The sequence below is a fragment of the Pholis gunnellus genome (assembly GCF_910591455.1).
Source record: "Pholis gunnellus genome assembly, chromosome: 6".
Classification (NCBI taxonomy): Eukaryota; Metazoa; Chordata; class Actinopteri; order Perciformes; family Pholidae; genus Pholis; species Pholis gunnellus.
Window position 1 is genome coordinate 23,404,487 of NC_136532.1, and position 27,567 is coordinate 23,432,053.

Here is a 27,567-nt window from a genome sequence, read left to right on the forward strand (position 1 = left end):
GCCACAAAGGGCCAAGTCACGTCATGTGACGGCCTCTTTCACACAAGGCTCAGGGAGGGAAAAGGAGATCATATTCAGGGCGAGGGGGGGGCATGCAGGCTAAAGGTGAATATTCCAGTGAGATTAGTAGGAATTAAGCAGCTGAACTTGAGTTATTCTGCTTATGTTGCAGTTCAAGGCGGTCTTAATGTTGTACTGAAAGGACACGGCTCGTGGAATAGAGGAAACGCTGTGCTGCTGGTTGCTGATGTGACTGATCTGTGTACTAACAAATAAGTAGGGCAGCACTCGTTTTATCAAATTATTAACAATATTCCACTTCGACACACAGGCGGTTTGAGCTCTGCGTGTTCACCAGGTGACCGATGAGTAGCTCTGCTCCTCAATAACGCGTCCTAATAAAAGGGCTTTGAGAAATGTAGCACAATGTAATACTCATTTGAGTACGAAGCCTTTAAAAGAGCGGGTCAAGGCGGTTTTTTGGTGTTGCAAAAAAGGCATTCAATTTGCTAAAAATGGACGACGCTGTGCAGAACATAAAATATTGTTAACTAATTAAATTAAACTGTCATGAAATATGATACGAGTGAAACAGCTCTTTTATGTACGCAGTTAATATTTTATTAGAGAGTAGAAGAAAATGATTTCTGTTCTTCCTAATTACACTGCCCAATGTGTAAAGCCTGAACTGTTCCTTTTGTTAGGAACGAGATAGAAGAAGAAGACATGGTTGTGCTTTGGATGTTGCTGCGTGCTTAAAATGACATATGGTGAAGCAGTTTGGCTAAAGAGGGGAAGCAAAGAGCCTCCATAGACATTTCTTTATGTGTTTTCCTTTAGATGCACACATCTCTGGGCCTCAAAAGCAAAGCAAATGCAAAAGAGCATCTGGTTTACCCACAACCCTTTGACATTTACATATGAAATAAGTCTTTTGACTATTTCCTGCTGTATGAATTCATAGCAGGTATAAATAAAGCACATGGCTGCTCTGTTGTTGACGCGCTGATAGTTTTATACAACCTGCAACCGCAAGCTGCAGACGAGGTGAAACGTCGTACAACGCTGTCGTCTCTCACAACGCTTCAGTCAGTTACTTCACCTGACCTATAATAAGCCCTGCCCTCCCTCCCACTCGTTCGCTGGTTATTTCTCACATGCGTTCTCCTTCTCACTTCACCTCCATCTCTTTCTGCCGTTTCCCTCCCTCGTCCTTTTCCCTTGAGGATTTTTCATCCTGCTCTCCTTCTCTTTATTGTCCTTTTTCTTCCCCATAGTCTTTAGTCTGTCCTTTCCTTTAGATTCATCCCGTTCTTTTCTCTCGCTCTCTCTCTGTGTTTTCCCTCCTCTATATCAGACTCTATGCCCATCACCCCCTTTTTGCCTCTCTCTCTCTCTCAACTTGTCCTCATTTTACAGTCCAGATTTCAATCTGCACTGCTCTTTTGTCTCTCCTCTGTTTGTTTATCCGTCCTTCTCATCCCCCCCGATATCTGCCGTCAGTGTCCTCCACCCCGACTTTACCTCCTGCAGCCACCGCGCTCTTTCATTCATTCTCTCTTTAATCTCCCTCCATCACTATGATTTCCTCCTTTGTCTTTTGGAAATGTGAGCAAATAAATATCTCTCTCATGAATTTGCATACTTCTTTTTGAGGACGCAACTTATTACTGGTGGTATTGTTTTTTTAAATACATATATTTTTATCAATTCGTTCCTCTTGTCAATGTTCTTTCTCTTTTTTCTTTTCTCTCTCTCTCCCTCCTCTGGCGATCCATCACCCTTCACCATCTGGACCCCCGTTCTCCCTCTCTCCCTCTCTCTTTTGTCTACCTGCTGATTCCAGTCTAGGCGAGTCGAGGCCAATCTGAGGACGCCTGCGCCTCGGAAGAAAAAGATGATGTCATCCTTCTCTCTCAGCGCCGGCGGGCAGGACCGGTGCTATCGCGCCACACAGATACCGTGGTTTACACGATGCCGCCGCTTTTCAAGACAGGCAGCCTCAGTTGCACAGAGCTGCCGACACAGCGCGGGCCACCTCAGCTGCTTACATCCGAGGTATTTTAGTTTGACTTGAATCCAACGTATAAAATTGCTTTAAAGCAGGAATGAATATGTTGGAAGTCTGTGGTGTGCCGAGTATATTTCTATTACGTTAAAGTGATTCATGAGGAGTTGGGAAGAGGGAAGGATTGCTTTTCTTCTTCAGTTATATTAGCATGAGTAGAGGACACACAATACAATTACATATCTTTTGTGCATATGAACACATTTCCTTACAGTTAAGGTTACACGTCCAGTAACCTCTGTTCTATGATAACAGGAGGGTGGTGTCCCACAATAACTCTGTGTAGACTTTTTTACCACATACTCCATAAGCTGACGAATGATAGCTGTCTCTCATATCAAGGATGCTTGGTGCAGCTAGCTTCAGACCACCTGTCCTAACCGTAACTACTTCAGGTCGAAGCCTAAACAGTCTCGCGAGAGTTTCACAAATTGTGGGGTACCATATAGACACAACAGGAGAGTTTGGCATAACTTTAATACAGCTATATGGAGCTAATACTAAACAGTGTAAGTAAAAGGTAGAGCTGAGGTTTCGGGATATTTGGGATGAAAAATATTTCTAATAATAGAATAATATATGTCAAAAATAATTTGATAAATCACAATTATGGGCTAGTAACTATATGATCATATTGTATATTTACGAGTTACTAAGTCATAATTATGAGAATAAATCAAATTATAAAAAATGATCTTAAATGAAGGTTAAAGTGGCAGTAACTTGGCTCCATAAAGTTGCACTGGTTTTTTTTCCAGACTTTGCTGTATGGTTTGCTTTATTACATTGTTATTGAGGCCTCTAAAAATTCCCAATAAACAAAAAAAAAAAAAATCAACTCTGTAGTCTCAACTGGTACAGAAACAACCAGAGATGAGTTGTTTCAGAGATGAAGATGTTGCTTGGTTTTACAGGGGTCACAGGTCAACAAGGTTGGGGACCACCGCTTTAGAGACTTCTGAGGACAACGATGAGAACGTGTCCCTCAGTGCTACCCGTGTTTAGCTAGGTGTCCACAGAAGGAAAAGCTCAGCATTCGTGTAGAAATGCAAGGCACACCATCAACAGATTCTTTGTATTCATTGTCTCATTTAGGAATTTTAGAGCGTCTGTTTTTTGGGGACTGTGGCATGTTTTTATTTCCAAACCTCAAATTTTAAAAAGGTGTACGCTGGAATTGCAGCTCCTATGAATGATGCCTGTAAGATTAACAAAAAAGCAATTTCCAGTAGTATGCGAATACAAATAAAGGCGACCTGTTGTCATAATAAAAAAATGTAATAAAAAAAACCACACCGTGTTGGACTATCAGTGGTTCATGCCCTGATCAAGGACAGTATTAATTCTATTCAATTCAAGGACAAAGACGCGCGCACACACACACAACACACACACACAACATGCACACAACATGCACACACGTCTTCTTTGCTCATGTGCTCTCATGTCTGGTTTAAGACCCGACAGCAGAAGGGACTCACAATTAAAACCACTGGGTCATGGATGGGTAAACACACACACACACACACACACGCTTACACACACACACACACACGCTTACACACACACACACGCTTACACACACACACACACACACACACACACACACAACACCACAACTACTTACTAGTTACTAGAGCTGGTTTCCATGACAACAGACGGGGAGGGGGAGAGAGAGAGAGAGATAGAGAGACATGGAGAAAGAGAGAGAGAGAGAATCCCGCCCCCTTTATCCCAGGATATAGAGTCAGATCTAAGAATGATGTATGATCAAGTGCAAGAGAGAAAGAAATAAAGGGAGAGGGCGGAGGGAGGGAGGGAGGAGGTAGTGTGAAGCGTAGTGCAGGAGGAGAAAACAAAAGGAGAGAAGTGAATGAGTGGAAAGAGAAGCAGAGCAATAGAGAGATGTTGCAGAGACAAAGAGCCAGGAAGAGGTAAGAAAAGAAAGAAAAAAGAAAAGATGGACAGACCGGATGAATAAATATCCACAAAGGAAGAGCTGCTGTGCTGCTCTCATAGGTGTTTTGAAGGTTGTTCCAACATGGATCACATTTCCTTAGCGTGGAGACATTACATCACATCCACACTCAACGATCGTCCGCCACATTCAGCAGCCATGTTTTAACAGGAAGAAGCAAAAACAAGGCCTTGCTGCGCACTTGTATGCCGCTGTGGTGTAAACACAACACTGAGAGAGATTTTGGCTTTTGCAAAAAGCATTTCTTTTGGCATTTAAAGCAACAAGGTGAATGTCGCACATATGAATGGTCCTGGAACCCTTAAAGCACATAAAAACATGTTTTAGTGACGTACCAGCGAGGCTGATTTTATGGTGGCAAAGCGGCCCTGGTTCTTGTAGTTTTGGGCCTGGCTGCTCTTGTCGGAGGAGGACGGCCTCAGCCCTTGCAGGTGGTCCCTGTGGATCCCATCGTCCCAGTTGTACGGATGGTCCTGCGAGAAACACACACACATACAAACAGCACTGAGAAATGCAAACTGAGCACAAGTCGTCCATTGATTGTCAGAGTTGTCATCTTTTAAAACTGGCACTGAAGTGGTTTATAATGAACGTACACTTGACAGATTTTAACACTAAAAACTGAGCTAGTTTCTCATTTTTTTGTACTTTTTGAATAACAAAATTCCCCATTGATTTTAGGCGTACGACGTCTGAACTTCAAAAGGAATCTTCCGCATTTGCTAAAACCGCATCAACTGTAACCTTGCAAAAACATGATGAAATGTCAACACGCCATCGCGCCCCATTAAAAACATTTTCAGGAACCAGGGGACCAAAAGAGGGGATTCATGTGAGGAGGGAACTTCATCAGCATCTGAAAACAATGTGTGTCGCTTTCATTTGTTCTCCGCTCAGCCCCTGAACTTGAATGGCTGTCTGTTCATAAAGTGACATCCTTATTCATGCACTGTCAAAAACACAAAGAGCAGATGAAGAAAGAGAATGAAAGAGCAGTGACAGCCCTCTCTTCACAGATGTTTAAGTCATATGAGGATGTCAGGCATCGTGTTGACCTGTGTGTACTGAATGTATGCATGTCTGTGTGTGTGTGTGTGTGTGTCTGTGTCTGTGTGTGTGTAAGGTGACAGAGCTGTAAGTGGGGAAACGGTGGGGACTGTGTGTTGTCGACATGTGTACACAGTCTTTGTTCTCTGGGTATGAATGGTGTTTGTGATGAAGTTGACTGTGTCCGTGGCTTCCATGAGGATGTTCGCACGGAGCAATGTGTCCTTTCAATTAGAGTGCACAGTTATAGAGGAAGTGATGATACTCGTAACATTGCATGTGTTGATTATACTTGCTGTGTTTTTATGTACTAAGGCGTTCTGGTTAAAGTACTACATGACCAATTCAAATTAAAGGACAGTTATTTGTTTTGTTTATAGTTTTCCTCGTCTTTAAATCGGACTTTACCAGGGACCAGAGAGGATTTACCTTTGCTGGAGTTTACTTGTTTGTCTCTAAATCAGAAGGAATATTTCAAAAACCTGAATGGAAATCAATGGAATTTGGTGGACAGATGGGCCTCGCGTGAATGAACAATGGATTGGACTTATGATTTGTGATCCGGATTTGAGATTTCAACCATTAGATATTTTTCTTTTTCTGCCATGATGAAACGCTAATCTTTAAATATGGGAATAGGATTAACTCGGACTGAAAATGAATTAGAGCAATGTTTCCTAAACAGCGGCACATATACGCGAGAGGTTACTTCTGTAGCTGTCTATACAGAATAGATTTGGTAAAAAACAAAAACAAATTTCAGTTTAGGAGGAAAATAAAAACATAATCTGGATTACAAATTGTTGTGATGCTTATCTTTGGTCACATCCTTATTTTAAACTCTTTTTGTCTCCTGACAAGACCTCCAGTGGGTTCGTACAATGATATAGAAGTGCATCATTTAGCATGAAACCGCTGCCATCAAATCAACTGTCATTAGCTCGAAGGAAAACGCAGAATAACTATTATACCGCGGTAAATGCAGCCAGTATAAAACATGTCCATGAACAAATAGATTTATTAATAAATGCATACGTTAAAACAAGGTATTGTGCACAAAGGCTTAGAGGCCCCGCCTCTTCAGGTGACTGAGGGGGAATATATCTGTATTGTTGCAAGTATTGTTTTTTTGTCACATGATGTTTATTCTCTAAATTAGCTACACAGCTTTTCTGAGGTTTTACTATAACATTTTGTGTTTTTGTAGTAAATGCTCAATTTCAAATGCAGTTTTCAACCGATAGCAGCAGGTTAAAGGTGCGACATCGTCATCAGCTGTGACTCTGGTGGTGTCGATGAAGGGGCACTCAAGCTCATCTCCTCACACAGAGGGTTTTGGGGAACCGCTCTCCACTTCCCAGCTCTGGTTTGGTTGTGACCCGTCACCACCTCCCTCCCACCATCCGACACACTTCACCCCCTGACTTTTACCTTCTTGGTGTGTGGGGAGGACTCCAGGGTGCTGCTGTAGTCCTGGGGGTGCATCATGGTCATGTCGGAGCAGCTGTCGTCCAGCACCTCCTGCATGCTGTTCACGCTGCTGCTCTGGCTGCCCGTGCTGACCGAGGTGCTGGGGATGGAGTGGTTGCTTCCCAGGCTGTTCATCTTACAGCTGGCTGCCTCGCTGTCCTGCAAGGGAACGTCCACACATATTCATAAACACATGCTTCCACAAATCAACACTCGTGAAATCATACAGAGATGCAACTATACACACACATACTTCACCCCCAGTATACACAGGCCTCTCCAAGTTGTGTGCACCTCAATACAAGGGAAATAACTAATGACCACTAGAAAGCATTAGACTCAAAGTCATGTTTAATTGTCTACTAACCTCAAAGTGTGCTAGTATCATTCACCTGGGTCAATTCTAATGTTAATGCACATCTGTATGCCTGAGATGTGTTCAGCTTAGACGTGATAGATATAGGGAGTCAAAAGCTACACAGCTTTTAGGTGCAGCAGACATACTGTGTATACATAACATATATTAGGATGTTATAATTAGTCCCTCAACACGCAGGGCATGTTCCCCTGAAACCAGGAAATGAGGTTTGCAGGTTTTCTCAGTAAAGCCTTCAGTGAGGTCTGGTGGCCGCTCTGAATTGCGTCACGTGGAGTAGGATGACACGACTGCTGTTCATGCCGCCTCGGGTCAGGTCAGCTCAGTGTCAGACTACCGTGGCTGCAGCAGGAGGGCTCCTGTTTTTGGTTTGATGTAAAAGGGCCGAACGGCTGTGAGGAGCCATAAACTGTGTTTTTGTCTTCCATCTATTTTATTTGAACTGAAAAATCAGTTATTGAGGCCACTTTAGACAAGAGTACAGTATCTGGCTCCTCCCTCTTCACATCACTTCAGACAAACTATCCTGTTCTCACACTCTTGAGCTGCGACTCTGAGCTCCAGGAGTCCTGCATAGTAGACCCAATAAAGTGAAACAACTCCCGCACTGCAGTGCAACACAGGTGCAATATTAAACTGCTGTAGAGTCGATTATTGCTGATTTTCTCGCGTTAATATCATTATAAAGTGAATGTTTACATGGTTGTGACTGCTGGAAGGACAAAGAAATGTTAAGAAGTCAACTTGCACTCTAGGAAATTGTGATGGCATTTGTCAATATTTTCAGATTTTTCACAGACCAAGTAATTGATTGATTAATCTAAAAAACACCTCGCAGATGAATCAATAATAAAAACTATCACTACTGCAGCTGTAGGCTGCTGTTGTTCCCTGTGAACATACACTGTGTGTGTCGGTTGATATGAAGGTTTCTGTGAGGATAATGCTGAATTGAATTTGGTTTTACACGAAATCCATTAAAACAAATTTAAAAAAAAGACTACAGACTTCACTTTGAGGTGAACAGAATTGAAACGGAGCTCAAAGGATTTCATGTTTTTAACCCCTTGTTCTCCACTCGTCTCCTGCGACTCCTGACAAACTCTTTTAAGCTCTTCTCCCTGTTATTTCATTTTTTAACTGATCTTTTACATCAAACCCCTCCCTCCTCCCTCTCCCTCTCCCTCTTCCTCCCACCTCCTCCTCCTCCTGGCTCTCTCCCATTGGTCCGTTGTGTTTCTCCTGGTAGAGGATCTTCTTCATCTTGCGGTACTGCAGGTTGTCCAGCTCGCGCACCGCATCCTTGGTCCTCTGGATGAGTTCGAGGAGAATGCGCGGCGAGCGTTCCCGACGCACAAAATCATGCTGGACAGAGGAGAAGAGGGAGAAAGTGAGTTAGTGGGGTCAGACGTTTTTCTTAAATGAGATAGAAGGAGGAAACAATTGGTATAGAAATGGAGTAATCTGATTTAAATCAAGTATTGTTTAAACTTCAGCTTTCATACCATACAATTCATGGATATTAATGACCCCCAAAACAAGTCAATAGCAATTTGAAAATGTACTTTTTAAATTTGTTGATTGTACTTCCAAAGTTCTTGCCTTAAAATATTTGTTAGACTACACATTAAGTTTTAAATAAATGAAATTATAATTATAGCTTTCTTTGGAAAATAACTGTTTTTCGCTGGAATGATGTAAGAAGTGTATACGATATCAAATGAGTTACGTCTCAGTAAATTTAAATATGATGGTTTGAAAACATCTCACAGTTGGAGGACCTAAAGGTTTTGCTATCCGTCTGCTCTTAAAGATCTTATGAACGGTGTTTAAAGGAAGTCTAACTGAACAGTTTTGGACTGAACTGCCTTCAACGAGCACCTCGACTGTGCCCGTCACTAGAGGGCGCCTGTATGTTGCTCAGCCCGTCCTGGGAGTCCCAGCACTCTTCATCCTCTTGTACACTGAACACATGGGATCTGTGCAAGATTGTCCATAAAATCGATTTTCACAAATACTCTTCATCCTTTTCATTTCAAGTCGTCACTGTATTCGCCTTGGCACCAAAGTTAATGACAGTTTCACAAATAATGATACAACCATCGAGTAATATTTCTCGAGAAAGCCTACAAACATTAACCTCTCTGGAAAGAAAACTGTATTTATGGTAATAGTTGGAATTTAATAGCAGAATCTTTGGGACAGAAAAGTATAGAAGATAAAAACTGGATATTAGAAACAAGAAAGTTAAAAAGAAATGACTTATGAAAACAAGCCGTGACCAGCTCTACTGCAAGAAGCCAAACTTTCTGTAATTTGGTGGAGGTTGGGGCATTACGCATTTATGTAATTATTTATTTTGTGTTACATAACCAGCAGGTCAGTGTGGGTGTGTGGGGTTGGTGGGGGTCAGGTAACAATGAGCTGGTGAAGATGTGTGTGTTTTAATATATCTATTTAGCATATATGTACTCTCATCAAGATAAAAATAAAAAACGCTCTCCTCTCTCCTGCACTTCCACCCACTCCACCACACACACACACACACACACACACACACACACACACACACACACACACACACACACACACACACACACACACACACACACACACACACACACACACACACACACACACACACACACACACACACACACACACACACGTATTCACACCTCCCCTTAGTCACTCTCATTCATAAAATATTGTGTGTCTGAAATGTATGCAACCTCAGGAGTACAGGACTAAAATATATATACTGTATAAAACTCTTTTAGGTCTATTTCCAGCTCTCTTTCTCTGCACACCTTCCTCTCCATGTGACAGATGCTGCTGTAATGGGTTAGTCAGGACACGGGGGAATGACATCACGCTCTGAAAATAGAGACGGGAGTGATTTGTCCCGTTTCCTGACGGACCTACACCAGAGTGTGGGCGGTTGGCCTCCCCCGTCCCGTCGACCGGCCAGAAGCTGTCACCGGGATTCTTCCTCGTTATGAGGTTAGTGACGGCATCAGTGTACGATGTAGCATCTTCGACCAGAAGTACCGATCCATCCTCAGAGATGTACTCTGTTCGGTATCAGCTATTTGTTAAATGCAGTGCATCACATATTATTATTACGTTTTGATGTATATATTAAGATGATCCTTTATGTGTATCAATGATAAACATTAGGTTTATTATTGAAGTTGTTTAGGTCATAAAATTGACTTCTGCCTACTCGTTTATGAACAAATATTTACTTATTTTGTTTATTTTGAGCTTGCTTTTTGGGGTACCCACTTTGCTTGAGCCGAACATGCTTGATGTATTAAAGAGATAGTTCAACATTTGGGGAAATACACTTATTCTGTTTCGTTGCCGAGAGTTGGACGAGATAAATTGATGTAGCTGGAGCCAGCGTCTGGTTAGCTTAGCTTAGCATAAAGACTGGAAACAAGGGGAAACCGCTAGCCTGGCTCCGCTGGATCCACCTACAGATAGCGTCGATCTTCTCATCTGACTCTCAGCAAGAAAGCACATTGACTGAAAATGGATTTTGATAATGGATTTATCATTTAAGTCGTGTATCAAGGAAAATGCCATGCACTGGTTCCAGCTTCTCAAATGTGAGTCTTTGCTGCTTTTCTGTTTCATATTATTGTAGCTGAATAATCTTTGGGTTTTGGACGGTCGGACAAATCGATCAATTACAACACATCCTCTTGTGCTATGGGAAACTGGAGATATGTGGCTTGTGGTTAATTTAGGGGATTAGAAAAAAAAGAAAAACAAACAACCCAGAGCTATTTTTCAACTGTTCAACTGTACATATTTTTTTGCTTAAACGTATCGAGTACTTATGGGAGCAGGTCATTATTTTATTATTTCATTATTTATATAATTACTATTGTTCTAAATGAGGAATACAGGGAGAGAGTTTGTTTAACCTGAAGCCAGAACACTGATAGCTCAAGGCCCCCAGATTAGTGACCTGATTTCCCCTTTAAAGAGCTTGGGGGGCGTGTGTGTCTGTCTGTGTGAGTGCACTGAAAGACAGAGTCATTTTGTGTGTGTCTGAGAAGAGAAAGTGGGGTATTAATCATAAGCTAACACCCCACCCCCCCAAGCCTTCACTATAAAGCAGCCCCTTCGACACTGATCTCAAGTCTGTTTGGTACTTATCCCTCTTTAATGTTCTTTTGGCCAGGATTTAGGTCAGCGGTGTTGGGAAAAGTGAATCCCAGTCTAAACGTCGAAGCTATCCAGAGCCCCTTAATTAGCCGCTACCTAACTTCACACCCTTCGGGTGGGGCAGGTGTGAAAACTCTCCCTGAAGCTCCCGCACTGTTGAGCCAGGAGTGTTAAACTCTTAGCGGGCCAATAGGATTACCTGTTGGTCACACAAACAGAAAGATCAACCGCTCAATCACAGTGTAACACAACCAACGTAGGCGGATAAACGCTGAGTAACTTCATTGTGTTTTAGTCGGGTGTTATTGGGCCGGATGTCGGCCTGAGCGACGTGGAGGATGTTAAATATCACAATATCTTTGACCAAATGTCACGATATTGATATTACGACGATATTGTAGAGTTGACTATTGGTGCTTTTACTAAATATTTACACAGTGAGATTTTTTTGATGAATTATCATCAGTAGTGTGGATACAAAGTGGGTAAATAATAGAATATAATAGAATTGTCTGTTCTGAAAATTACACCACTTTACTCTAGTGCAGCCTTTTAAAGCAGGAGAAGACAACACTGTGATATGAACGACATCATCTAGTCTGATGTCATACTGATATAATAATCATATATTACACAGACCTGGCAGGATGGCTAAAAAATGCCATTATTAAAGGCTGACTTTATGATTTTTAAATCTTTATTTTATGGGAACATTTAGACTTTTATTTGAAAGATAACAGTGGAGAGGGAGGGTGATATTAATATTTGAAACATTAGCATATATCTTTATCTTGGATATAGCAGTTTAACACAAAAATCTTGTGAAAAGGACTCTTACTAGTACTTCAGAGAGGTCCAACTAAGTCGACATTGTAATAAAATGTTTTTGCAAAAACATTCTATAAGTCGTATAATAAACAAAAGAGTCCTTTCGTGTTTCGTTTGACTCTATGCATGGACAGAAACATGTAATTGTTTTGTACTTCCTTGTTTTAAATATCTGTGCTCAATGCGTATGATGGAGCGTATTTACGTTGTCAACCACGCACAACTGTGTATGTGGTGTGGGTGACTTGTGGGATTAGGGTGGGGAGGTTTGCATGTATATTGTGTGATGCATAATATTTTCATTCTTCTTTAAGAAATAATTTAAAAAACAGTTAATCAGAAAAATAATGTGGCACCTGGTGGCGTGGGGGTTAAGGCACCAAACATAAACCCCAACATCAACTTTTATTGCATCTCTCTCTCTCTCTCTCTCTCTCTCTCTCTCTCTCTCTCTCTCTCTCTCTCTCTCTCTCTCTCTCTCTCTCTCTCTCTCTCTCTCTCTCTCTCTCCTTTATTGTCTTACTATCAATAAAAGGCATAAAATGCCCAAAAAATGATGTGAAAGCAGGAAATACATGCCGCTGTATGGAGCCCTTAAGGGCCGTGGCTACGAGGCACGGCACAACAAGCAGAGCTACAACAAAAGGAGAGAGAGAGAGAGAGAATAAGCGGTTCTCATCTTGAAGAAGACAACTGTGTGTATGCTTGCGTATTAGGGAGTCGTGGGTGGGTGGGAGTGACTCATCCACATGGCTCAGGGACTGAGTGAGACAGGAAGTGAGGTCACAGCTGGAGGGATTACAGAGGAAGCCCACTCACTCGTAGCAGCTCCCCCGAGGAGGGTCTGTCCTGAGGAATTTTCAGTAGGCAGTAGTCGACAAAGCTCCGGAAGGGGTCAGACCTGGGTGAAGAGAACAGTGAGGGAGTGAGTTCTCAGTCAGACATATTTAAATAAGAATAACTTAAGCAGAAATAGCAGTGACAATCTAATTATAGGCTGCCTTCAGCCTCACCTGACTGTCAATGAATGTTTAACTCGATGAGTAATCCTCTGTCCTGTGTGTTTATCGTATCAATGAATTAAACCGGAACAATCCTATTTAATCTCTTTGTGCATCCCTATGTATGAACCATATATGGATTATGTAAATATGTGGAGCAATAACAATATAGGAGCCACTGGAGCTGTGACACTGACTCTGATCTAAAAATATCCCCATGAAAACACAGTGTATGCATCACTGTGTGTTTGGATCGCTAACATTAAAGTAAAATGGGGGTTCTATTTAAGATTTTCGGGGTTGTAGGGTCAGTAAATGCACCCATCCACCAACCTCCTCCTCCTCTTCCTCTTCAACGTCTAACGTCCTCTGTGGATCGTCGAGATCCATGAGTGCACTTTTATGTCATGCCCAATGTGTGTGTACAGTGTGGCCTCGTGTACTGAAGTTAGACTACAGAGCCGATGTCTCTACTAGTCTCATCTGGCGGGATGTTGCTAACGCCTCGGGGCCGCTGGAGCTCCTCCAAAAATACCACAACCCTGCGTCGCCCCACACAGTCGCTCGCCTCAGCGCGATGCTGGAAAAAAAACCCAACGCTAATTTCACAACTTCAGGCAGCAGATTCCAACTAATAAGACTCCACCTGCCTCGTGTTTCTGATGACTGAGCCCATGACACATGCTCTCGTTTGAGCTGTAAAAATGAGCACAGTTGGGGGTTGCAGGGTTCAGGAATGTCTTCAGGCTGCTCTGAGGCAGGTAGAGAACCACTTACAGCCTCTCGCCTCGGCCGTGCAGAAGACACAAGATTCTTGCAACACGCGAGCAAACACCAACACGACTCTGCATGCTTAGGACCAAACGCAACGCTTCACTCTCATACCACAGTGGTGAAAGCATAGAAGAAGATCACTAAAAGGCAAATTACAGGGAGAACATCAAACAAAGGGTTAATATTTGATGAGTGTTGTTTCCCCCCCCCCGAGAGAGTTGCACCTCACATGCAAAGTGTGAGCGGTGGCTTCAGCAACTCAGACGATCGGTGGAATATTTGCTGCCTTACTGACTTCCTGCTAGTAACCTTTTAGATCAACCTACTTCTATCTATACATTTACATATCTATCCTCTTCTCCGCTGTGAAATACGTTAACCTAATCTCGTACTAAATCCCTCCATTCCTTCCACTTTTATCTCCAGGTTTGTGCAAGCAAAATAAGACTGTGGAGGAGGATGGAATATTTGCTGCTTCGTTGAGTATATATATATATATATATATATATATATATATAACATGAATTAGATGGGTATGGTGGCCAGTTTAGAGCATAAAGTAAGTGTTAACATTAATGCTCCGGCTGGCCCAAATAACTTGTTTATAAAATAATTAATCAGGTTTATTCATTTAAAAAGGTGCTTGTCAAGCCATGTGGGTGAGATGCTGTTGCAAAGACACCGCTGAGAGCTTTTTAAAACCTGCTGGCCTAAATCAAATTGTTTAGTTTTTTTTTTTAATGTCTAGAAGGACAGTCTCTAGAGAATCTATTAGCGTCCACAATCGTAAGCTGTGATGCTGAGAACAGCAAGAAATAAATATTGGCTCTTTTCCCATAATAGATGTAGAACAAAGAAAACATAGTTAGTATGGCAAACACAAGAAGATGTTTCAACTACTAGAACAAAATTAGAATAACCGCACTGCTTTTGTTTTATGTTGCTGTACGCCCAGCAGGAATGCTGTGGTATTTACACAGTAATACTTCAGTCGAGGTTTCCAAGGTAATTACATGAGAGACTTAGAGTGTGACCTCGCACAAGGCCTGTTGCAGGGATCACAGGTCGGGCAGATTAACACAGGGATGTCTTACCCTGACTGAGCCCGGATCGGATTGGGCTTTAATGTTCACAGTTGAGTGGAAGTATTGTATCACCAGTTCCACTGGATTTTCTTGGTTTGTGGAGGATTTTTTTAGCTCAATCGCCATCTTTTAAAAACATTTTGTTGTGTGTCAGTTTGACTGATCACATATTGGACAGCATTCTGCAGAGACTTAAGCTTTTTGTAATTAAAAGGATTTTAAAAAACAACAACAAATCACTGAATGGGAATATTTGGGAGGTTTGGTTTTCAACTCACCACTCATTGGACTGTAGCGTGGGAGAGTCGTTCTGTGCGATGTGATATAAGGCACTCATGGCATTCATGTTGAACAAGGGTGGTTTGCGCTCCGCTGAAATAAGAAAATATGGCGAGAAGTCAGAGAAAGATGGAGAAGAGTGAGGATTCAGAGCCAAGTTTACACAATCAGCTTCTCCTTTAATGAGGCAGATTCAAGGTCTCTAAAGCATGCAGGAAGAAATTAGATGTTTTTCTGTCTAACTTCATGGGCCTATAAATGCATCCTTTGACCCGTAGGTAGATGTATGCTCACCCAGTTCAATACAGGTGATCCCCAGGGACCAGATGTCCACTTTCCCCTCGTACTGACCCTCGTCCATGGCTAGGATCACTTCTGGGGCCATCCTGAGGACATGCAAATGCACACAGGCACGCATAGTTTAAGTATGGGGGGGAAAAAATCCATGAAAATGTTATAATCTGCTAAGCCTCTCAGAGCTTTTAAAGACTCTGGTGTGCTGTGATAGCAGCTCAGTTTTAGGAAAATATGAGTGCGTTTCTGTAAACGTGGAGTGGGACAACTTGTGTACGTGTGTGTGTGTCTTTGTGAATTTAACAGAACAAGTGAGACGAACTTGTGTGCTGCTGGCTTTTGGCATCGTGAGAGTCCATCACTGGTCCAGCTGTTTATGTAATGACTTTCATTCACCAACAAAGCTGCATGATGTGTGTGAGTGAGTACTATGGTGCGTAAGGTAGAGCTGAGGATTTCTATATGAGAGGCAAACAACAGAGGGCATCACAGTAGCTTCTGTTGACAATATAGAATAGAGAGGTGTGAGTCTAAGGAAAGTCCTTTTCAGACTGGTGCGAGTCTCTGCCGGTCTGTCCTGAGAGTTTCTCGTCAGCTGATCATCCGATCTACCATTCAAGTGGCAGTTTACGTCAAAGTTTGTCCAAAATGTCATCACTTCATCATTTTATCCTGTTAAGACATTTGTGTGAAATTGTCATAATTAGCATATGTATTCTTAAGTTATGGCCAAAAACACGCTTTATGAGGTCACAGCGATCTCGACCTTTGACTAACAAAATCAAATCAGTTCATTCCTGAGTTCAAGTGGACTTCAGAGCCAAAGTTGAAGAAGTTTTTCTGAGGTTGCACAATAGGACGTACAACCTGAAAAATATAATCCCTCCAGCAACCTCTGCCGTCAACGCATAAACAAATCCTATGATTTATGAGGTTGGCTTCAGGTTTCAGAATTAAAAAGAAATAACTGACAGCCTGAAGGCAAACAACATGAAGAACACGTTACAAAGACGATAAAGCAATAAAAGCGGCGAACCTGTGCAAAACAGTTATGCAATTTCTATTAAAAAGAAAGCAGACACTGAAGAAAAACACCAATACAAATATTTAAGTTCAAGCTAGTCTTCTCGGCACATGTAGTGGCGTGGTGTGAGGTCTTCTGTGTTGTGCCCCCACCATGTGTGTGTGCGTGTGTGTGTGTGTATCTTGTCGCGTTTATACTCACCAGTAAGGTGTTCCCACAAAGGAGTTGGCAGGTGAGGCAATGGAGGCAGAGCCGAAGTCGGCCAGTTTGACCTGACCCAGCTCCGTCAGCAGGATGTTACCAGCTTTCACATCTCTGGATGAGGAGAGGGGGGGAGGAAGACTGTGAGCGTATATAATCATGGCAGCCAAAGGATCTATAAATGCATTATGCTCTACCATCGGACTCGACAAAGTGGTCACTGGTGCAGTGTATTTATAGATGCGATATGTTTATTTCAATGGGCTTTATGTCTTTTTACAAATTCTGAAATGAGACCTGTGATGACACAGCACAATCAAAAGTGATTCATGCAGCACCATCATTGGATGCTAATCATATTTTGACTGCCATAAAAGATGATATTGTGGACACCGGTGAGACAGGAGGGTTGTACGTACAGAGATGAGGTTTAACAGCTTAATGAGTAAGCGCTGCAATAAAGGGAGAACATGAGCGTCTCTCATCTCATCTTATCGCCTGTCTTATCAGGTTTTTGCTCAAGTCGCTTCATGTTCCTGACTGGAAATGTTTGGGGCCAGGAAACAAACTCACTCACCTGTGAATCATGTTATGGGAATGTAGGTAAGCCAGTCCTAGCAAGGCACCATGGGTAATGGCAGCAATTTCCATCTCTTGCAGTGGTTTCTTGTGAACTTGGGGAGAAATTGGTACAGAGGAGATGAGTAGGAGCCCTCTAAAGACGTGAATTATATAATAAGGAACTGTACAAGTTCTCCACAAATACCTTCATAATAAATTAAGCATTTGCATAAAGTTATGAAGTGCAAACCAAAAACCTCATAGTTCTAGTAATAAAAGAATATACCCATCTGTCCCTCTGATACAGCAGTGAGAAAGTATTCTCCTGGCTTCTACCATATGGATAACATGGGCTCCTAAGCGGGCTCCCTGTGGACTGTTGCAGTGACAGGGAGACTGCGTGCCAAAGCAAAAGGTCACAGCGGAACTCAAAAAGTCCCCAAAAACAGGCCAGAGCCAACTGTCGCGACTACGTCAGTGACGGGTGCACACATAGGTGCTTAAAATAACACATTAGGTTCAGCTTAGGGACGCTTAGAGGATGGACAGTTAAGGAGGTTCAACAAAAAAGAGGGAAATGTTTTTAGTTCTTTAAAAACAAGTAGTTAAGCTCTAAGAACACTGATATGTTCTTCCATCTGTATGAATCCTATGAATCAAAGTGATGTGTGAGGACATGTATGGAGGACTTTGCTTGTTTAGTAAGGTTCACACGTCTAAATCATGACAAAGAACCGCAGGAAACAGAGACAGAACATGAGGTTTGAAGGGTTTAAATGCAGCAATCGTAGAGCAGGCAGTTCCTCATGTCTAGAAAGTCTGGCAAAACCCTCATGAACTAAGGTCATCCAGTCATCTGGACTGATGTTTACAATCGACTGTGGTCAACCAAAGCTAAAGCTAACTAAAGAACATGTTGTAGATCGTTTGTTTAATCCAAAATTGTTTAAACGTTCATAAATACACGTACCCTCTAGTAAATCTGATGCGGAGCCCAGGCAGTACTCCATCACCAGCTGAAACAGAATACAGTCACAGCTGAATAACTTTCCATTCACATGCGTGTGTGTCTAATATCCTTAATAAAAGCTTCAGGTCACGTTTGTGAATACTTGTAAAATTGTTCTTCTAAACAAAGGGATCACATTGTGATGTCTGCAATGGAGGTGCTACTGATTAGGACAGTAGTAGGCAGTAGGAAAACACGGCTACTAGTAGGATACGAAAAATAAATAAAAGACAAAGAGGCAAGAATTCAGACAAAGAGGACGGGAAGAAAAAGATAAACAAACCATGTTGCAAGACTGAAACAAAGAGTGGAACAAAGGGAGATGTGGACACGGATCCACTAACCCAGGCAGTGTTGTCTTTCAAGTAGCAGCCTTTGTACTCAATTGTGTTCGGGTGTCGCAGCTGTCCCAAAAACTTGACCTCCTTAATGATGTCCTGCCACTTCTGCCGAAAACAAAAATCAGACACACAGATGGTTTACGCACTGCAGGTACAATCACAAGTACACTTAAGTGGGAACTGCTGGGACTTTGATTGCACCGGTGCAGCTGGCTTCACTGTAGGAACCACTTCAACAGGTATTATTAACTTTATACATCTGTTACCATTGTGTATAGACAGACAGGAGGGGGTTGTTCAATAGCCCTGCACAAAGATAAACGAGAAACACGGTAATAAAATAAATAAATTGAAAGCTAGCTCTCAGGGGAGGAGGAGACGAAAGCCTCAGCTAGTCAGGAAAATTCTGACAAAGTCATGCAAGAGCCCTCACATAAAACCATCACTCGGATTATAAGAAGAAAGTTGACCAAACCACAGAGAAGCGGCCTCGACTTTAGATGGAGAGTAAGCTGTGATCACATCGGACGCCTTCTGAAATGCTGGTGCTTGACGGAGGCCCATGTTTCTCCCAAACTTTGCATTTGGTGGTGAGTAATTATTTCTAACTATTGTCACATTATTTCTGTTCCTTTAGGGTCAGTAACCATCAAAAACAAGACATCTCACAGTCTCACGAGCTTTGGGTGAATATGATTAGAGAGGGACTTTTAGCACTTGTTCTCGCTGTTACTGGATTAGAGACGATGAGAAATAAATGCCATCCGACTGCGGGCTGACCAAATGTGTGAGTGAGGTAGTCTTCCTTACTTCGGTAGTCTGCTTGCCATTATAGGACATCTTTTTGATGGCCACCACCTCGTTGGAGTAGGAGTTACGTGCCTGGAGAAGACAAACAGGGAGGTGAGAAAAAAACGTACAGACAGACAACCCTCACAAATACACATGCAGTAATCCTCTCTCAAGACATCACAGGGCTCTTTCTTTTAGTCCCCTGGCAATTACACTCTATAAAAAGAATATGGCATAAATAAATGAGTAACTGACACACATTGATACAACACACTGGTTATAAAAGTTATGTAATTGCTGTATGTGACTAGAACGATCCACATTCCTGAAAAATGTTAAATGTTTACATTAAGTTTCACACATTTTTACAAAAGCGTCACATGCGGTATTGTGCTATACTGAATACTAACAGGGTGACGCAGCAAGGAGGAGATTATTCAAATTGAAAAGGAATGAACGCTTTACTTTATCCTCCCTATTTAGCATTTATAAACATGTAATAGACTTATCATTCACTGCCTGTTTATGGGTGCTTACAGAAGGGGTTAAAACTTATTTCTGTTTACACCTATGTCATAGTGAGTTATAAACCATTTTTTAAAATGATACTTATGAATGCTAAATAGGGGGTTTAAAGCACAGTGTTACTAACTCATGTATGCCTTAAGGGTGATCCAGATGTGAGCCGGATAAATTCGGTGCACGCAGAGCATCATAATGCCTGAGTGATGCAGCAGAAACAGATTCTCTCATTTGAATTTAAACACATTTCCGCCTGATCAAAGCACTCAACAACGTGATTAGGGGAAGCCTGCAGGTAAGTGATATGTGGTTGTTCTGCAGCTACTGTTGCTGCTGGAGTTGCCTGAGCACATCCACATGCCCACGCTAAACCCGTGGTGTTAACCTCAAAGGCATTTGGCCTTAGGAGCAGCAGCGCTGCAGCTCAGCCTAAGCCCTTATCTCCGCTTCATCCCACTTTCAAATGAATGGGAATTTCATGTTGAGATTCACATGGAATTACAGTAACAGCAGGCAACGGAGTATACCCATTTGATTCTTTCTTTTTTTTCCAGATTCATCTGAACCTTGTGATTGCCTGTCAGTTCATGCATAATAGTCATTCCCTCTGGTGTGATGTATAGATGGCTATAGAAGAGGGGGGAGAAAAAAGTCATGTACCGCTGAAATATTGAAATACATTCAGGCTAATTGTCATTGCAGAAGAAAGGGGATGCATCAATAATTACAAGAGGCTAATTCGTTCAACATGCACTATACAGTCGTGCTGTGTGTGTGTGTGTGTCTGCATACCCAGCATGGGGAATTTCCCCTTGTACTCGTCTATAATGGAGTTCCTCCTTAATCTTAACATGCATACACTATGGGTGCACATATAACTCCATACATTTTATTGGCTGTGCATGCATATTCAATAATAAAAGTACGCACGCGTTTACAAAAAGGGCACACTGTGCCACTGTACCGTTCCCTTCTAACATGCACTTAACGAGCCGCCGTCATCTTTTATAGTTCTAGCGTTGCAAACATTTACTCCCTAAATGTTAGATAATACAACCAGATCAAAAGTACTGTAAAAGCTCAGCTTATCGCTTTCGTTTTGTTGTACCAGCATGATAACCGATGTCATCACAAGGTGTTATTTCCTACGTGTATGCTCGAGTATTTGTTAGCAGATCAGTCCTTTCAGTATGTAAACTTTGAAGGAAACGTGTTTTATTTTCACTAAAGCTGCTCGGGCTAAGAGCTAAGGCTAATACCAGTTGTAATGCGGACAGCATAAGTGTGTCAGTGAGCACATCAGGGCAGGATTTAGAAGCACTCTGGAGCCTGTTAGCCAGACGGACATGGGAACCAGGGTTACTAGGTATGTACTGAGGCGGTGTGTGTGTGTGTGTGTGTGTGTGTGTGTGTGTGTGTGCGTTATGTGTGTAAATGACATGGCAGGGAAGAGGATGGTAAAACCCTGCCAGCCAAGAATATCCTGCCCCACTACGGACGGCCTCTGTTTTTCTATACCAAGCAAACAGCTGTCTTAGGAGGGAGGGAGGAGGCTTATCGCCCCCAGCCCTGCATCTGGAGGAGAGAGGAGAGGAAATGACGAGACTGCAAAGAGACGCGATATATGTTCAACCCCCTTTCCACACAGCTTTAGAATCAAAGGCTTGAGGAGTAATTAGTGATGATGAGATTAATAAGAAAGGCGACAGAGAAAGTGCGAAGAGGGAATCTGTCTCTACTTAATTGCATTCACTGAGCCGTAATGTAGCGGGCTACACTTATAACACGTGTACAAATCAATGAATCGATAAGGGGGGGACCTTGCTCATAAATAATTCATAGCGATACTCGTGTATTAATAATCACCACGTAGTGAAGGGCTAAGAGTGCCTTGCTTAATGGTAGTAGTAAGCATATTAAATGGTTCAGCCCGACATTCACACGCTGTCTTTCTTTCTACAATGAACTATGAAACTCAAGCTTAATTGATGATGTATTTCTCCACCAAATGTTTCAAGGTCCAGTCATATTCAATCGATAAACTTTGTATGAGCAGACTTGCAATGCCGTCAAATACTGAAGAATATGATTGGGTGAGAGATGGTCGATACAGAAGTCAATTCCTGACAGAAACTTTTGTTATGTGAAATGTCTCGACAATGTGGCCATGACAGCAGCTTTTCCTTCTGTACACAATGTCCTCTACTGAGATCTGTTCAACATAGGACATTCACGGAGCGGTTCAGTTCCAGTTTAGATGAGGTCAAAACGCTCTCGACAAAACCTTCGCGGCTTGTGAAGAAGTACAGGAAATGGTGAAGTGGCACTTACAAAGTAGACGGCCCCGAAGCTGCCATGTCCGATCTCGTGCAGGTCACAGAAGACATCCTCGGGGTCATCTTTGAAGAAGAGGTCGGCCAGCTCGGGGTCCTTCGGCACTCCTTTCCGTGTGGACGACGGCATCATGGGCTGGACATGAGCTAGGCGCCGGGGACGACGCTCACATACACACTACTGCTGCTGCTGCTGCTGCTGCCGCCACCAGATGTCCACGACGGGCCCGGCATTGGCCAGCTAGACCTGGGAGACAGAACGGACATGTGTTGCCTTCAGGTTATAAAGATTCTCTTCAATTTAACACGAAAAACAAAAACCTAAAGACATCACTTCCTGTGTGCAAGACAATTTGGACCTGAACCAAATAAGCAAATATTGAAACTCAACAGTGTGCAGAGTGATATACTATTAATATAATCAGTATTATATTAATTGGTAATTCCATACATGCTAAAGCATTACACTGACACTAACACGACGCTGGTCGCTGATACCTGGAAACACTGTGTCCAGACACTGTTTGTAATCTAATATTACTTCACAGCCCCTCCGAAGAACATCCACATTCATGTCTGTGCGTGCGTGCGTGCGTGCGTGCGTGCGTGCGTGCCTGCCTTTCTATTGTGCACTTGCGCGGACACAAGACGGGGAAAAAAGACAGTCATATGATGACGGCTAGCTGTCTAGTCCTGCTGCTCATCCAAGTCACAATCACACTTGCTCCCGTAAACATGAGCGTGCACACACACACACACACACACACACACACACTCGCACACAACACCCTTTACAGCCGAAGCTGAGTCACTGATGCATCATTTCCACACATGCACAAAGTGTAACAGTTGCCTGCGTGTGTGCACACACACACACACACACACACACACACACACACACACACACACACACACACACACACACACACACACACACACACACACACACACACACACACACACACACACACACACACACACACACACACACACACTAAATGTTTTGTATCACAAGGCTGCAGCCAGGCTGTGAAGCGTGTACGCATTCTGGACACCCTGCTCCAGTTAGCTTCGCTGCACATGCATCACACACACATGCACACAGTCACACGCCATCTCTCTCTCTCTCTCTCTTTTTCTCTCCACCATGAAATCTCTGTGCACACCGGCCAGATGCAGCAAGCAAAATCTGGCTCCAAAAGGCCAGCCCCACACAGAGGGAGCTGACGTACAGGCAGAGGCAGCAAAACACACAGGCGCACAGGCCAAGACACTAAGCATCAGCATCATCCTAATCCCCTGCTCTTAAAGGGATCCAAGGCATCACACCCACTCCAAAAATATCAGTCTTAAAAGGCAAAGTCCTGGGCCCTCTGTGCTCTGGCACCAGATGTAGAAACAACTTGGGGAGGGATTGCTTTAGGTAAGACTATTGAACAATGACCGGATCCTAGATTGTTCTTCAAATCTCAATGCGATGGTTATATTTTGATGCTGGTTATTTGTTACCCTGTGAAGTATAGAGAGGAGAAAATGGGTGATCATTTAACTTTGGAGAAAACTGAAGCTTTGTGGTGGCTGTGAGGGGGTGATGAGCATCATAGTTAGGACTATATAATCAGGGATTGTATTTCGAGGCATCAAGCCAACCTGCTGCCAACTACAAAGCTGCCATAACATAACATCCCAGCATTGAGAAAGGCGGCCCGCTGCACTGTAGCCTGACGAAAGTCAATTTCATGGCTTTGATTCCTCTCTAAGAATGCCCCGGCACATGCTTGGAAATGGAAACCACCACGGGTTGCCTCGTAAACAACAGCCATGGTTTCAGTTTACCCGCTTACATAATGTGAAAGATCACATATACAGGCTCACATGCTTGTTGCCTGAAGGCGTCTCTTGATCGCCGAGGCATTTTTGAGAAGCATGACGGCTTCAGCCGAGACCTCCACGCCTGCGATAGCGGTGTGACGGATGATGGATGAACTGCAGAGTACAGCAGAGCAATGCAGCGGCATGCATACAACCTGTAGGCTGCAGATATGTGTGTATGCTAACTTCACGGTTACCAGCAGTTCAATGAAAACCACTTAGTTACAGTGCTACTAAGTATTCTTCTCTGTGCTTGAAGGCTTTCATTAGATGCTTCGTGTAACTTATTCTTCAGATCAATGAACTCTTTCAGCTCTGAAAGTTTGTTTAGTAGCAAAGCAATTATGTACTTCACCTTTAAGAAAACCAAGCAGCGTCTCCATTTGTATGCGCGTGTGTTTAAGTGTACATCTTTGTGTATTACTTGTGTTTGTGTGTGTATTTCCCTGTGTGGGCGTGTGTGTGTTGTTTGTCTGTTTACCAACAATACGTGCTTGTGTGTGACCACGTGTGTTCAGTGGATCTGTGTGTGTGTCTGTATGTGTGTGTCTCTTGGTTGCATCAGCGCTGTCTGTCTCTAATCTCTCCAGATAGCTATTGAAATAAAGCCTGACACAACCCACTCCCTATCAACCCCCCCCCCACAGCACGCGCACACACACGAGGTAGCTTTGAAAGCAGATCTAAACCACAACCATGGAAGGCCTCAGCAGATGAGTAGAAGGCAAAGAGAAATGGAGCAAATGAACACTGATGTCACGTGAACAATCTGGAGACTCGGCACACCTCCCCTCTCACCCTCTCTTTCACTCTTCTTCCTCCTCTTCCTCTGCTAAGATGTGTGAAGTGATGCAATGTGGCAACAACAGGTTGTAACACGGGGGGCTTGGTAAAGCTGCCACTAGTCCAGCAAAGCCCTGTGTTTGGACAGGACCGCTGTGTGTGTGTGTGTGTGTGTGTGTGTGTGTGTGTGTGTGTGTGTGTGTGTGTGTGGTTGTGTGTGTGTGTGTGTGTGGTTACTGGGGATCTATGAATGGTATTGTGCTGAGAGAGAGCTGATTAGGCAAATGGCTTAGACAGATTTAACACTCAGTGTGCGTGTGTGAGTGAATTGTTTACTAGACGTGCGCTGCTACACGCGACTGCGTGACACTGTACTTATGTGTAGATGTGTGTGTGTGTGTGTGTGTTACTGTGGGGGTGGGTAACAGTGCTAAAATATTTGTTGTATACAATACATCATTAAAGAAATTATATGTTTAAGAGATTATACGGTTTACGATAATCTGGCCTGGGTTACGTACACGACAGCTACATACGTTTACACTGCACGACGCTAAACACTTTAATAACAGACCTATATTGTTTGTTTATTATATTGTACAATTCCAGATTTGCATTTTTAATTATGTCTTATACTATTGCACTGTGTTTATTGTCATGCACCAATCACCAATTCAAAATCCTTGTATGTGCAAACACATTGGGCAATAAACCGTTTCTGATTCTGAAACATCCGACATTCAACGGATTTTTAAGGACAATAAAACTGATTTTCTTGATAGCTAATGTCTAAAAGCTTTGATACTTTCTCGCTCAAGACATTTTAGAGATAAACGTTTTTGTAACGTTTCCTGTACATTTTATTCTGGCAGCGCTGGAATAACGCTGCCCACAGGGCCCCCGTTGGTTCTGTGATGACTAATTGATATCCCAACATGTTCTTGCAGGACCAAGTCCATCAGGCTGCTGGATCTGGCTCTACACCATGTGCTGCAACAGACATAGCTAAATGAGACATCCCACTGTCTACTCTTGGCCAATAATATGCAAGAATAAGAAATATACACCGTAATAATAAAAAATGTTCTAGAAATGTAAACTTCATCGCCAATAGTGATGCGTTTGATATGCATTGAGAAGGAAGGAGGACATCGCTTCAGAAGGAGCCACAGTCTGTTAGAATGAAACTCAACATTTTGAACAGAATCCAGGTCAAACAAAAAATAATAATAAAATAATAACAATCACCCACTGGTCTGTTTCCTGTACGATTCAAGCATTTAAAAACAATCCAAAGTCTCCATTATTAATTAATTTCAGGTGTGGTAAAATATTCTGAAGATTCAGAAGGAAAAAAATGTAAGTTCTTGCAAATAGTGCAAGATCACAGGAATTACCAGATCAGACTAATACGAGACATACAATAATATCATCTGACTATATTTCATCATCTTTTCTATTTGCCTTGGTGGACTAAATAGATGCATGAAAACGTGTTGGGTTGAGTTTGATAGAAACTGTGTGATTCAGCTCATTCTCCCTCCTATCTTATCCTACACCAGCTCCATCATTGCTAGAACGCTTCTCTTTGATCATTGGGTTTTAAAAAGAAAAGCTTTGACAAGGAAGAAAATGTGATTTTCTTATCGTTCGTTTCGCACTCAGTCTCCTGGGTTTGCCCGTATTCTGTCTAAACTCTTGTGAGAGTGCAAGTGAAGTGCATTCTTCTGTATTTTCACCATTACACCAGTGCACACAAGCGTCCGTGTGTGTGTGTGTGTGTGTGTGTGTGTATGGCTGAGGGGGGGGGGGGGGGGGTTTAGCGGCTTACTGGCCCCCCTACCGGCTTTAAGCAGGAACAGGAATTAGGCAGACTGTGGGAATTCTTACTGGGATTAAAATCACCAGCTCTAATCAGAAAAAAAAGAACTGGTAAATCCGCTAAATTGTGCGTTGAGACATAGTGAGGGCAGTATGTGCGGAAGAATAAGAATTACGTAATGATTCAGCTCTATCATAACATTATAGAGAGAGCAGGCTCAGAGCTTTGGAGTTGTGTGTGTTCGTGTGTGAAGGTGCACATGTACTTATAAGTGAGCAACGAAGCCTGGATCATAAACACACTCGTATTAAAAGAAATAAAAAGAAAGCACTGCACTTGAATAATTCTTTTAAATAAAAAAAAGGTAAAGACTGCCAGAAGATAGAGGATTACATCTCACCAGAGTGCAAGCTCCCTGGAGAGCGGTGCATGCGTGTGTGACGCGTGTGTGTGCATGCCTCCTGCATGACATTAAATGGGTCAACCCCGTTATGAATAATATAGAAGCCTGATTACATGCACAATGCCAGGTTGCATGGTGATGACAACTCAATTTAAAAAAAAAGGGCCAAATGTGATACGGCTGTTTCTTAGCCACTGCAGATCTTCCATTGATGTTTGTCCTGTGACTCAATACACATTGCATAGATAGCGTACAGGTCCACACACACACACACACACACACACACACACACACACACACACACACACACACACACACACACACACACACACACACACACACACACACACACACACACACACACACACACACACACACACACACACACACGTTACAAAAGGTCCATCATCCATACTGGCCCCTCGTGCACTTCAGTCATATCTATTAAGAAGTGTCTGAGGTGCTCACCGTCTTTATGTGAAGTTTGAGGATTTTTATGACCAGAATGCACACTACACTGCCATC

At 42.7% G+C, this 27,567-nt stretch overlaps 1 protein-coding gene across 3 annotated transcripts in view; it reads right to left on the reverse strand.

The window, feature by feature from the left end:
• Nucleotides 1–27,567, reverse strand: part of taok3a (TAO kinase 3a) — a 61,902-nt gene that overhangs the window by 10,384 nt on the left and 23,951 nt on the right. For all 3 annotated transcript variants that reach the window (XM_079161203.1, XM_079161204.1, XM_079161205.1), the window contains 12 exons: nt 22,161–22,409; nt 19,326–19,397; nt 18,519–18,620; nt 18,136–18,181; nt 17,182–17,278; nt 16,605–16,718; nt 15,380–15,471; nt 15,085–15,178; nt 12,766–12,847; nt 8,137–8,304; nt 6,525–6,722; nt 4,382–4,519 (listed from right to left, as the gene is read on the reverse strand). In XM_079161203.1, the coding sequence (XP_079017329.1) occupies nt 4,382–4,519; nt 6,525–6,722; nt 8,137–8,304; nt 12,766–12,847; nt 15,085–15,178; nt 15,380–15,471; nt 16,605–16,718; nt 17,182–17,278; nt 18,136–18,181; nt 18,519–18,620; nt 19,326–19,397; nt 22,161–22,295 (1,338 nt within the window). In that variant the 5' untranslated portion in view covers nt 22,296–22,409. The remainder of the gene's footprint in view (nt 1–4,381; nt 4,520–6,524; nt 6,723–8,136; nt 8,305–12,765; nt 12,848–15,084; nt 15,179–15,379; nt 15,472–16,604; nt 16,719–17,181; nt 17,279–18,135; nt 18,182–18,518; nt 18,621–19,325; nt 19,398–22,160; nt 22,410–27,567) is intronic.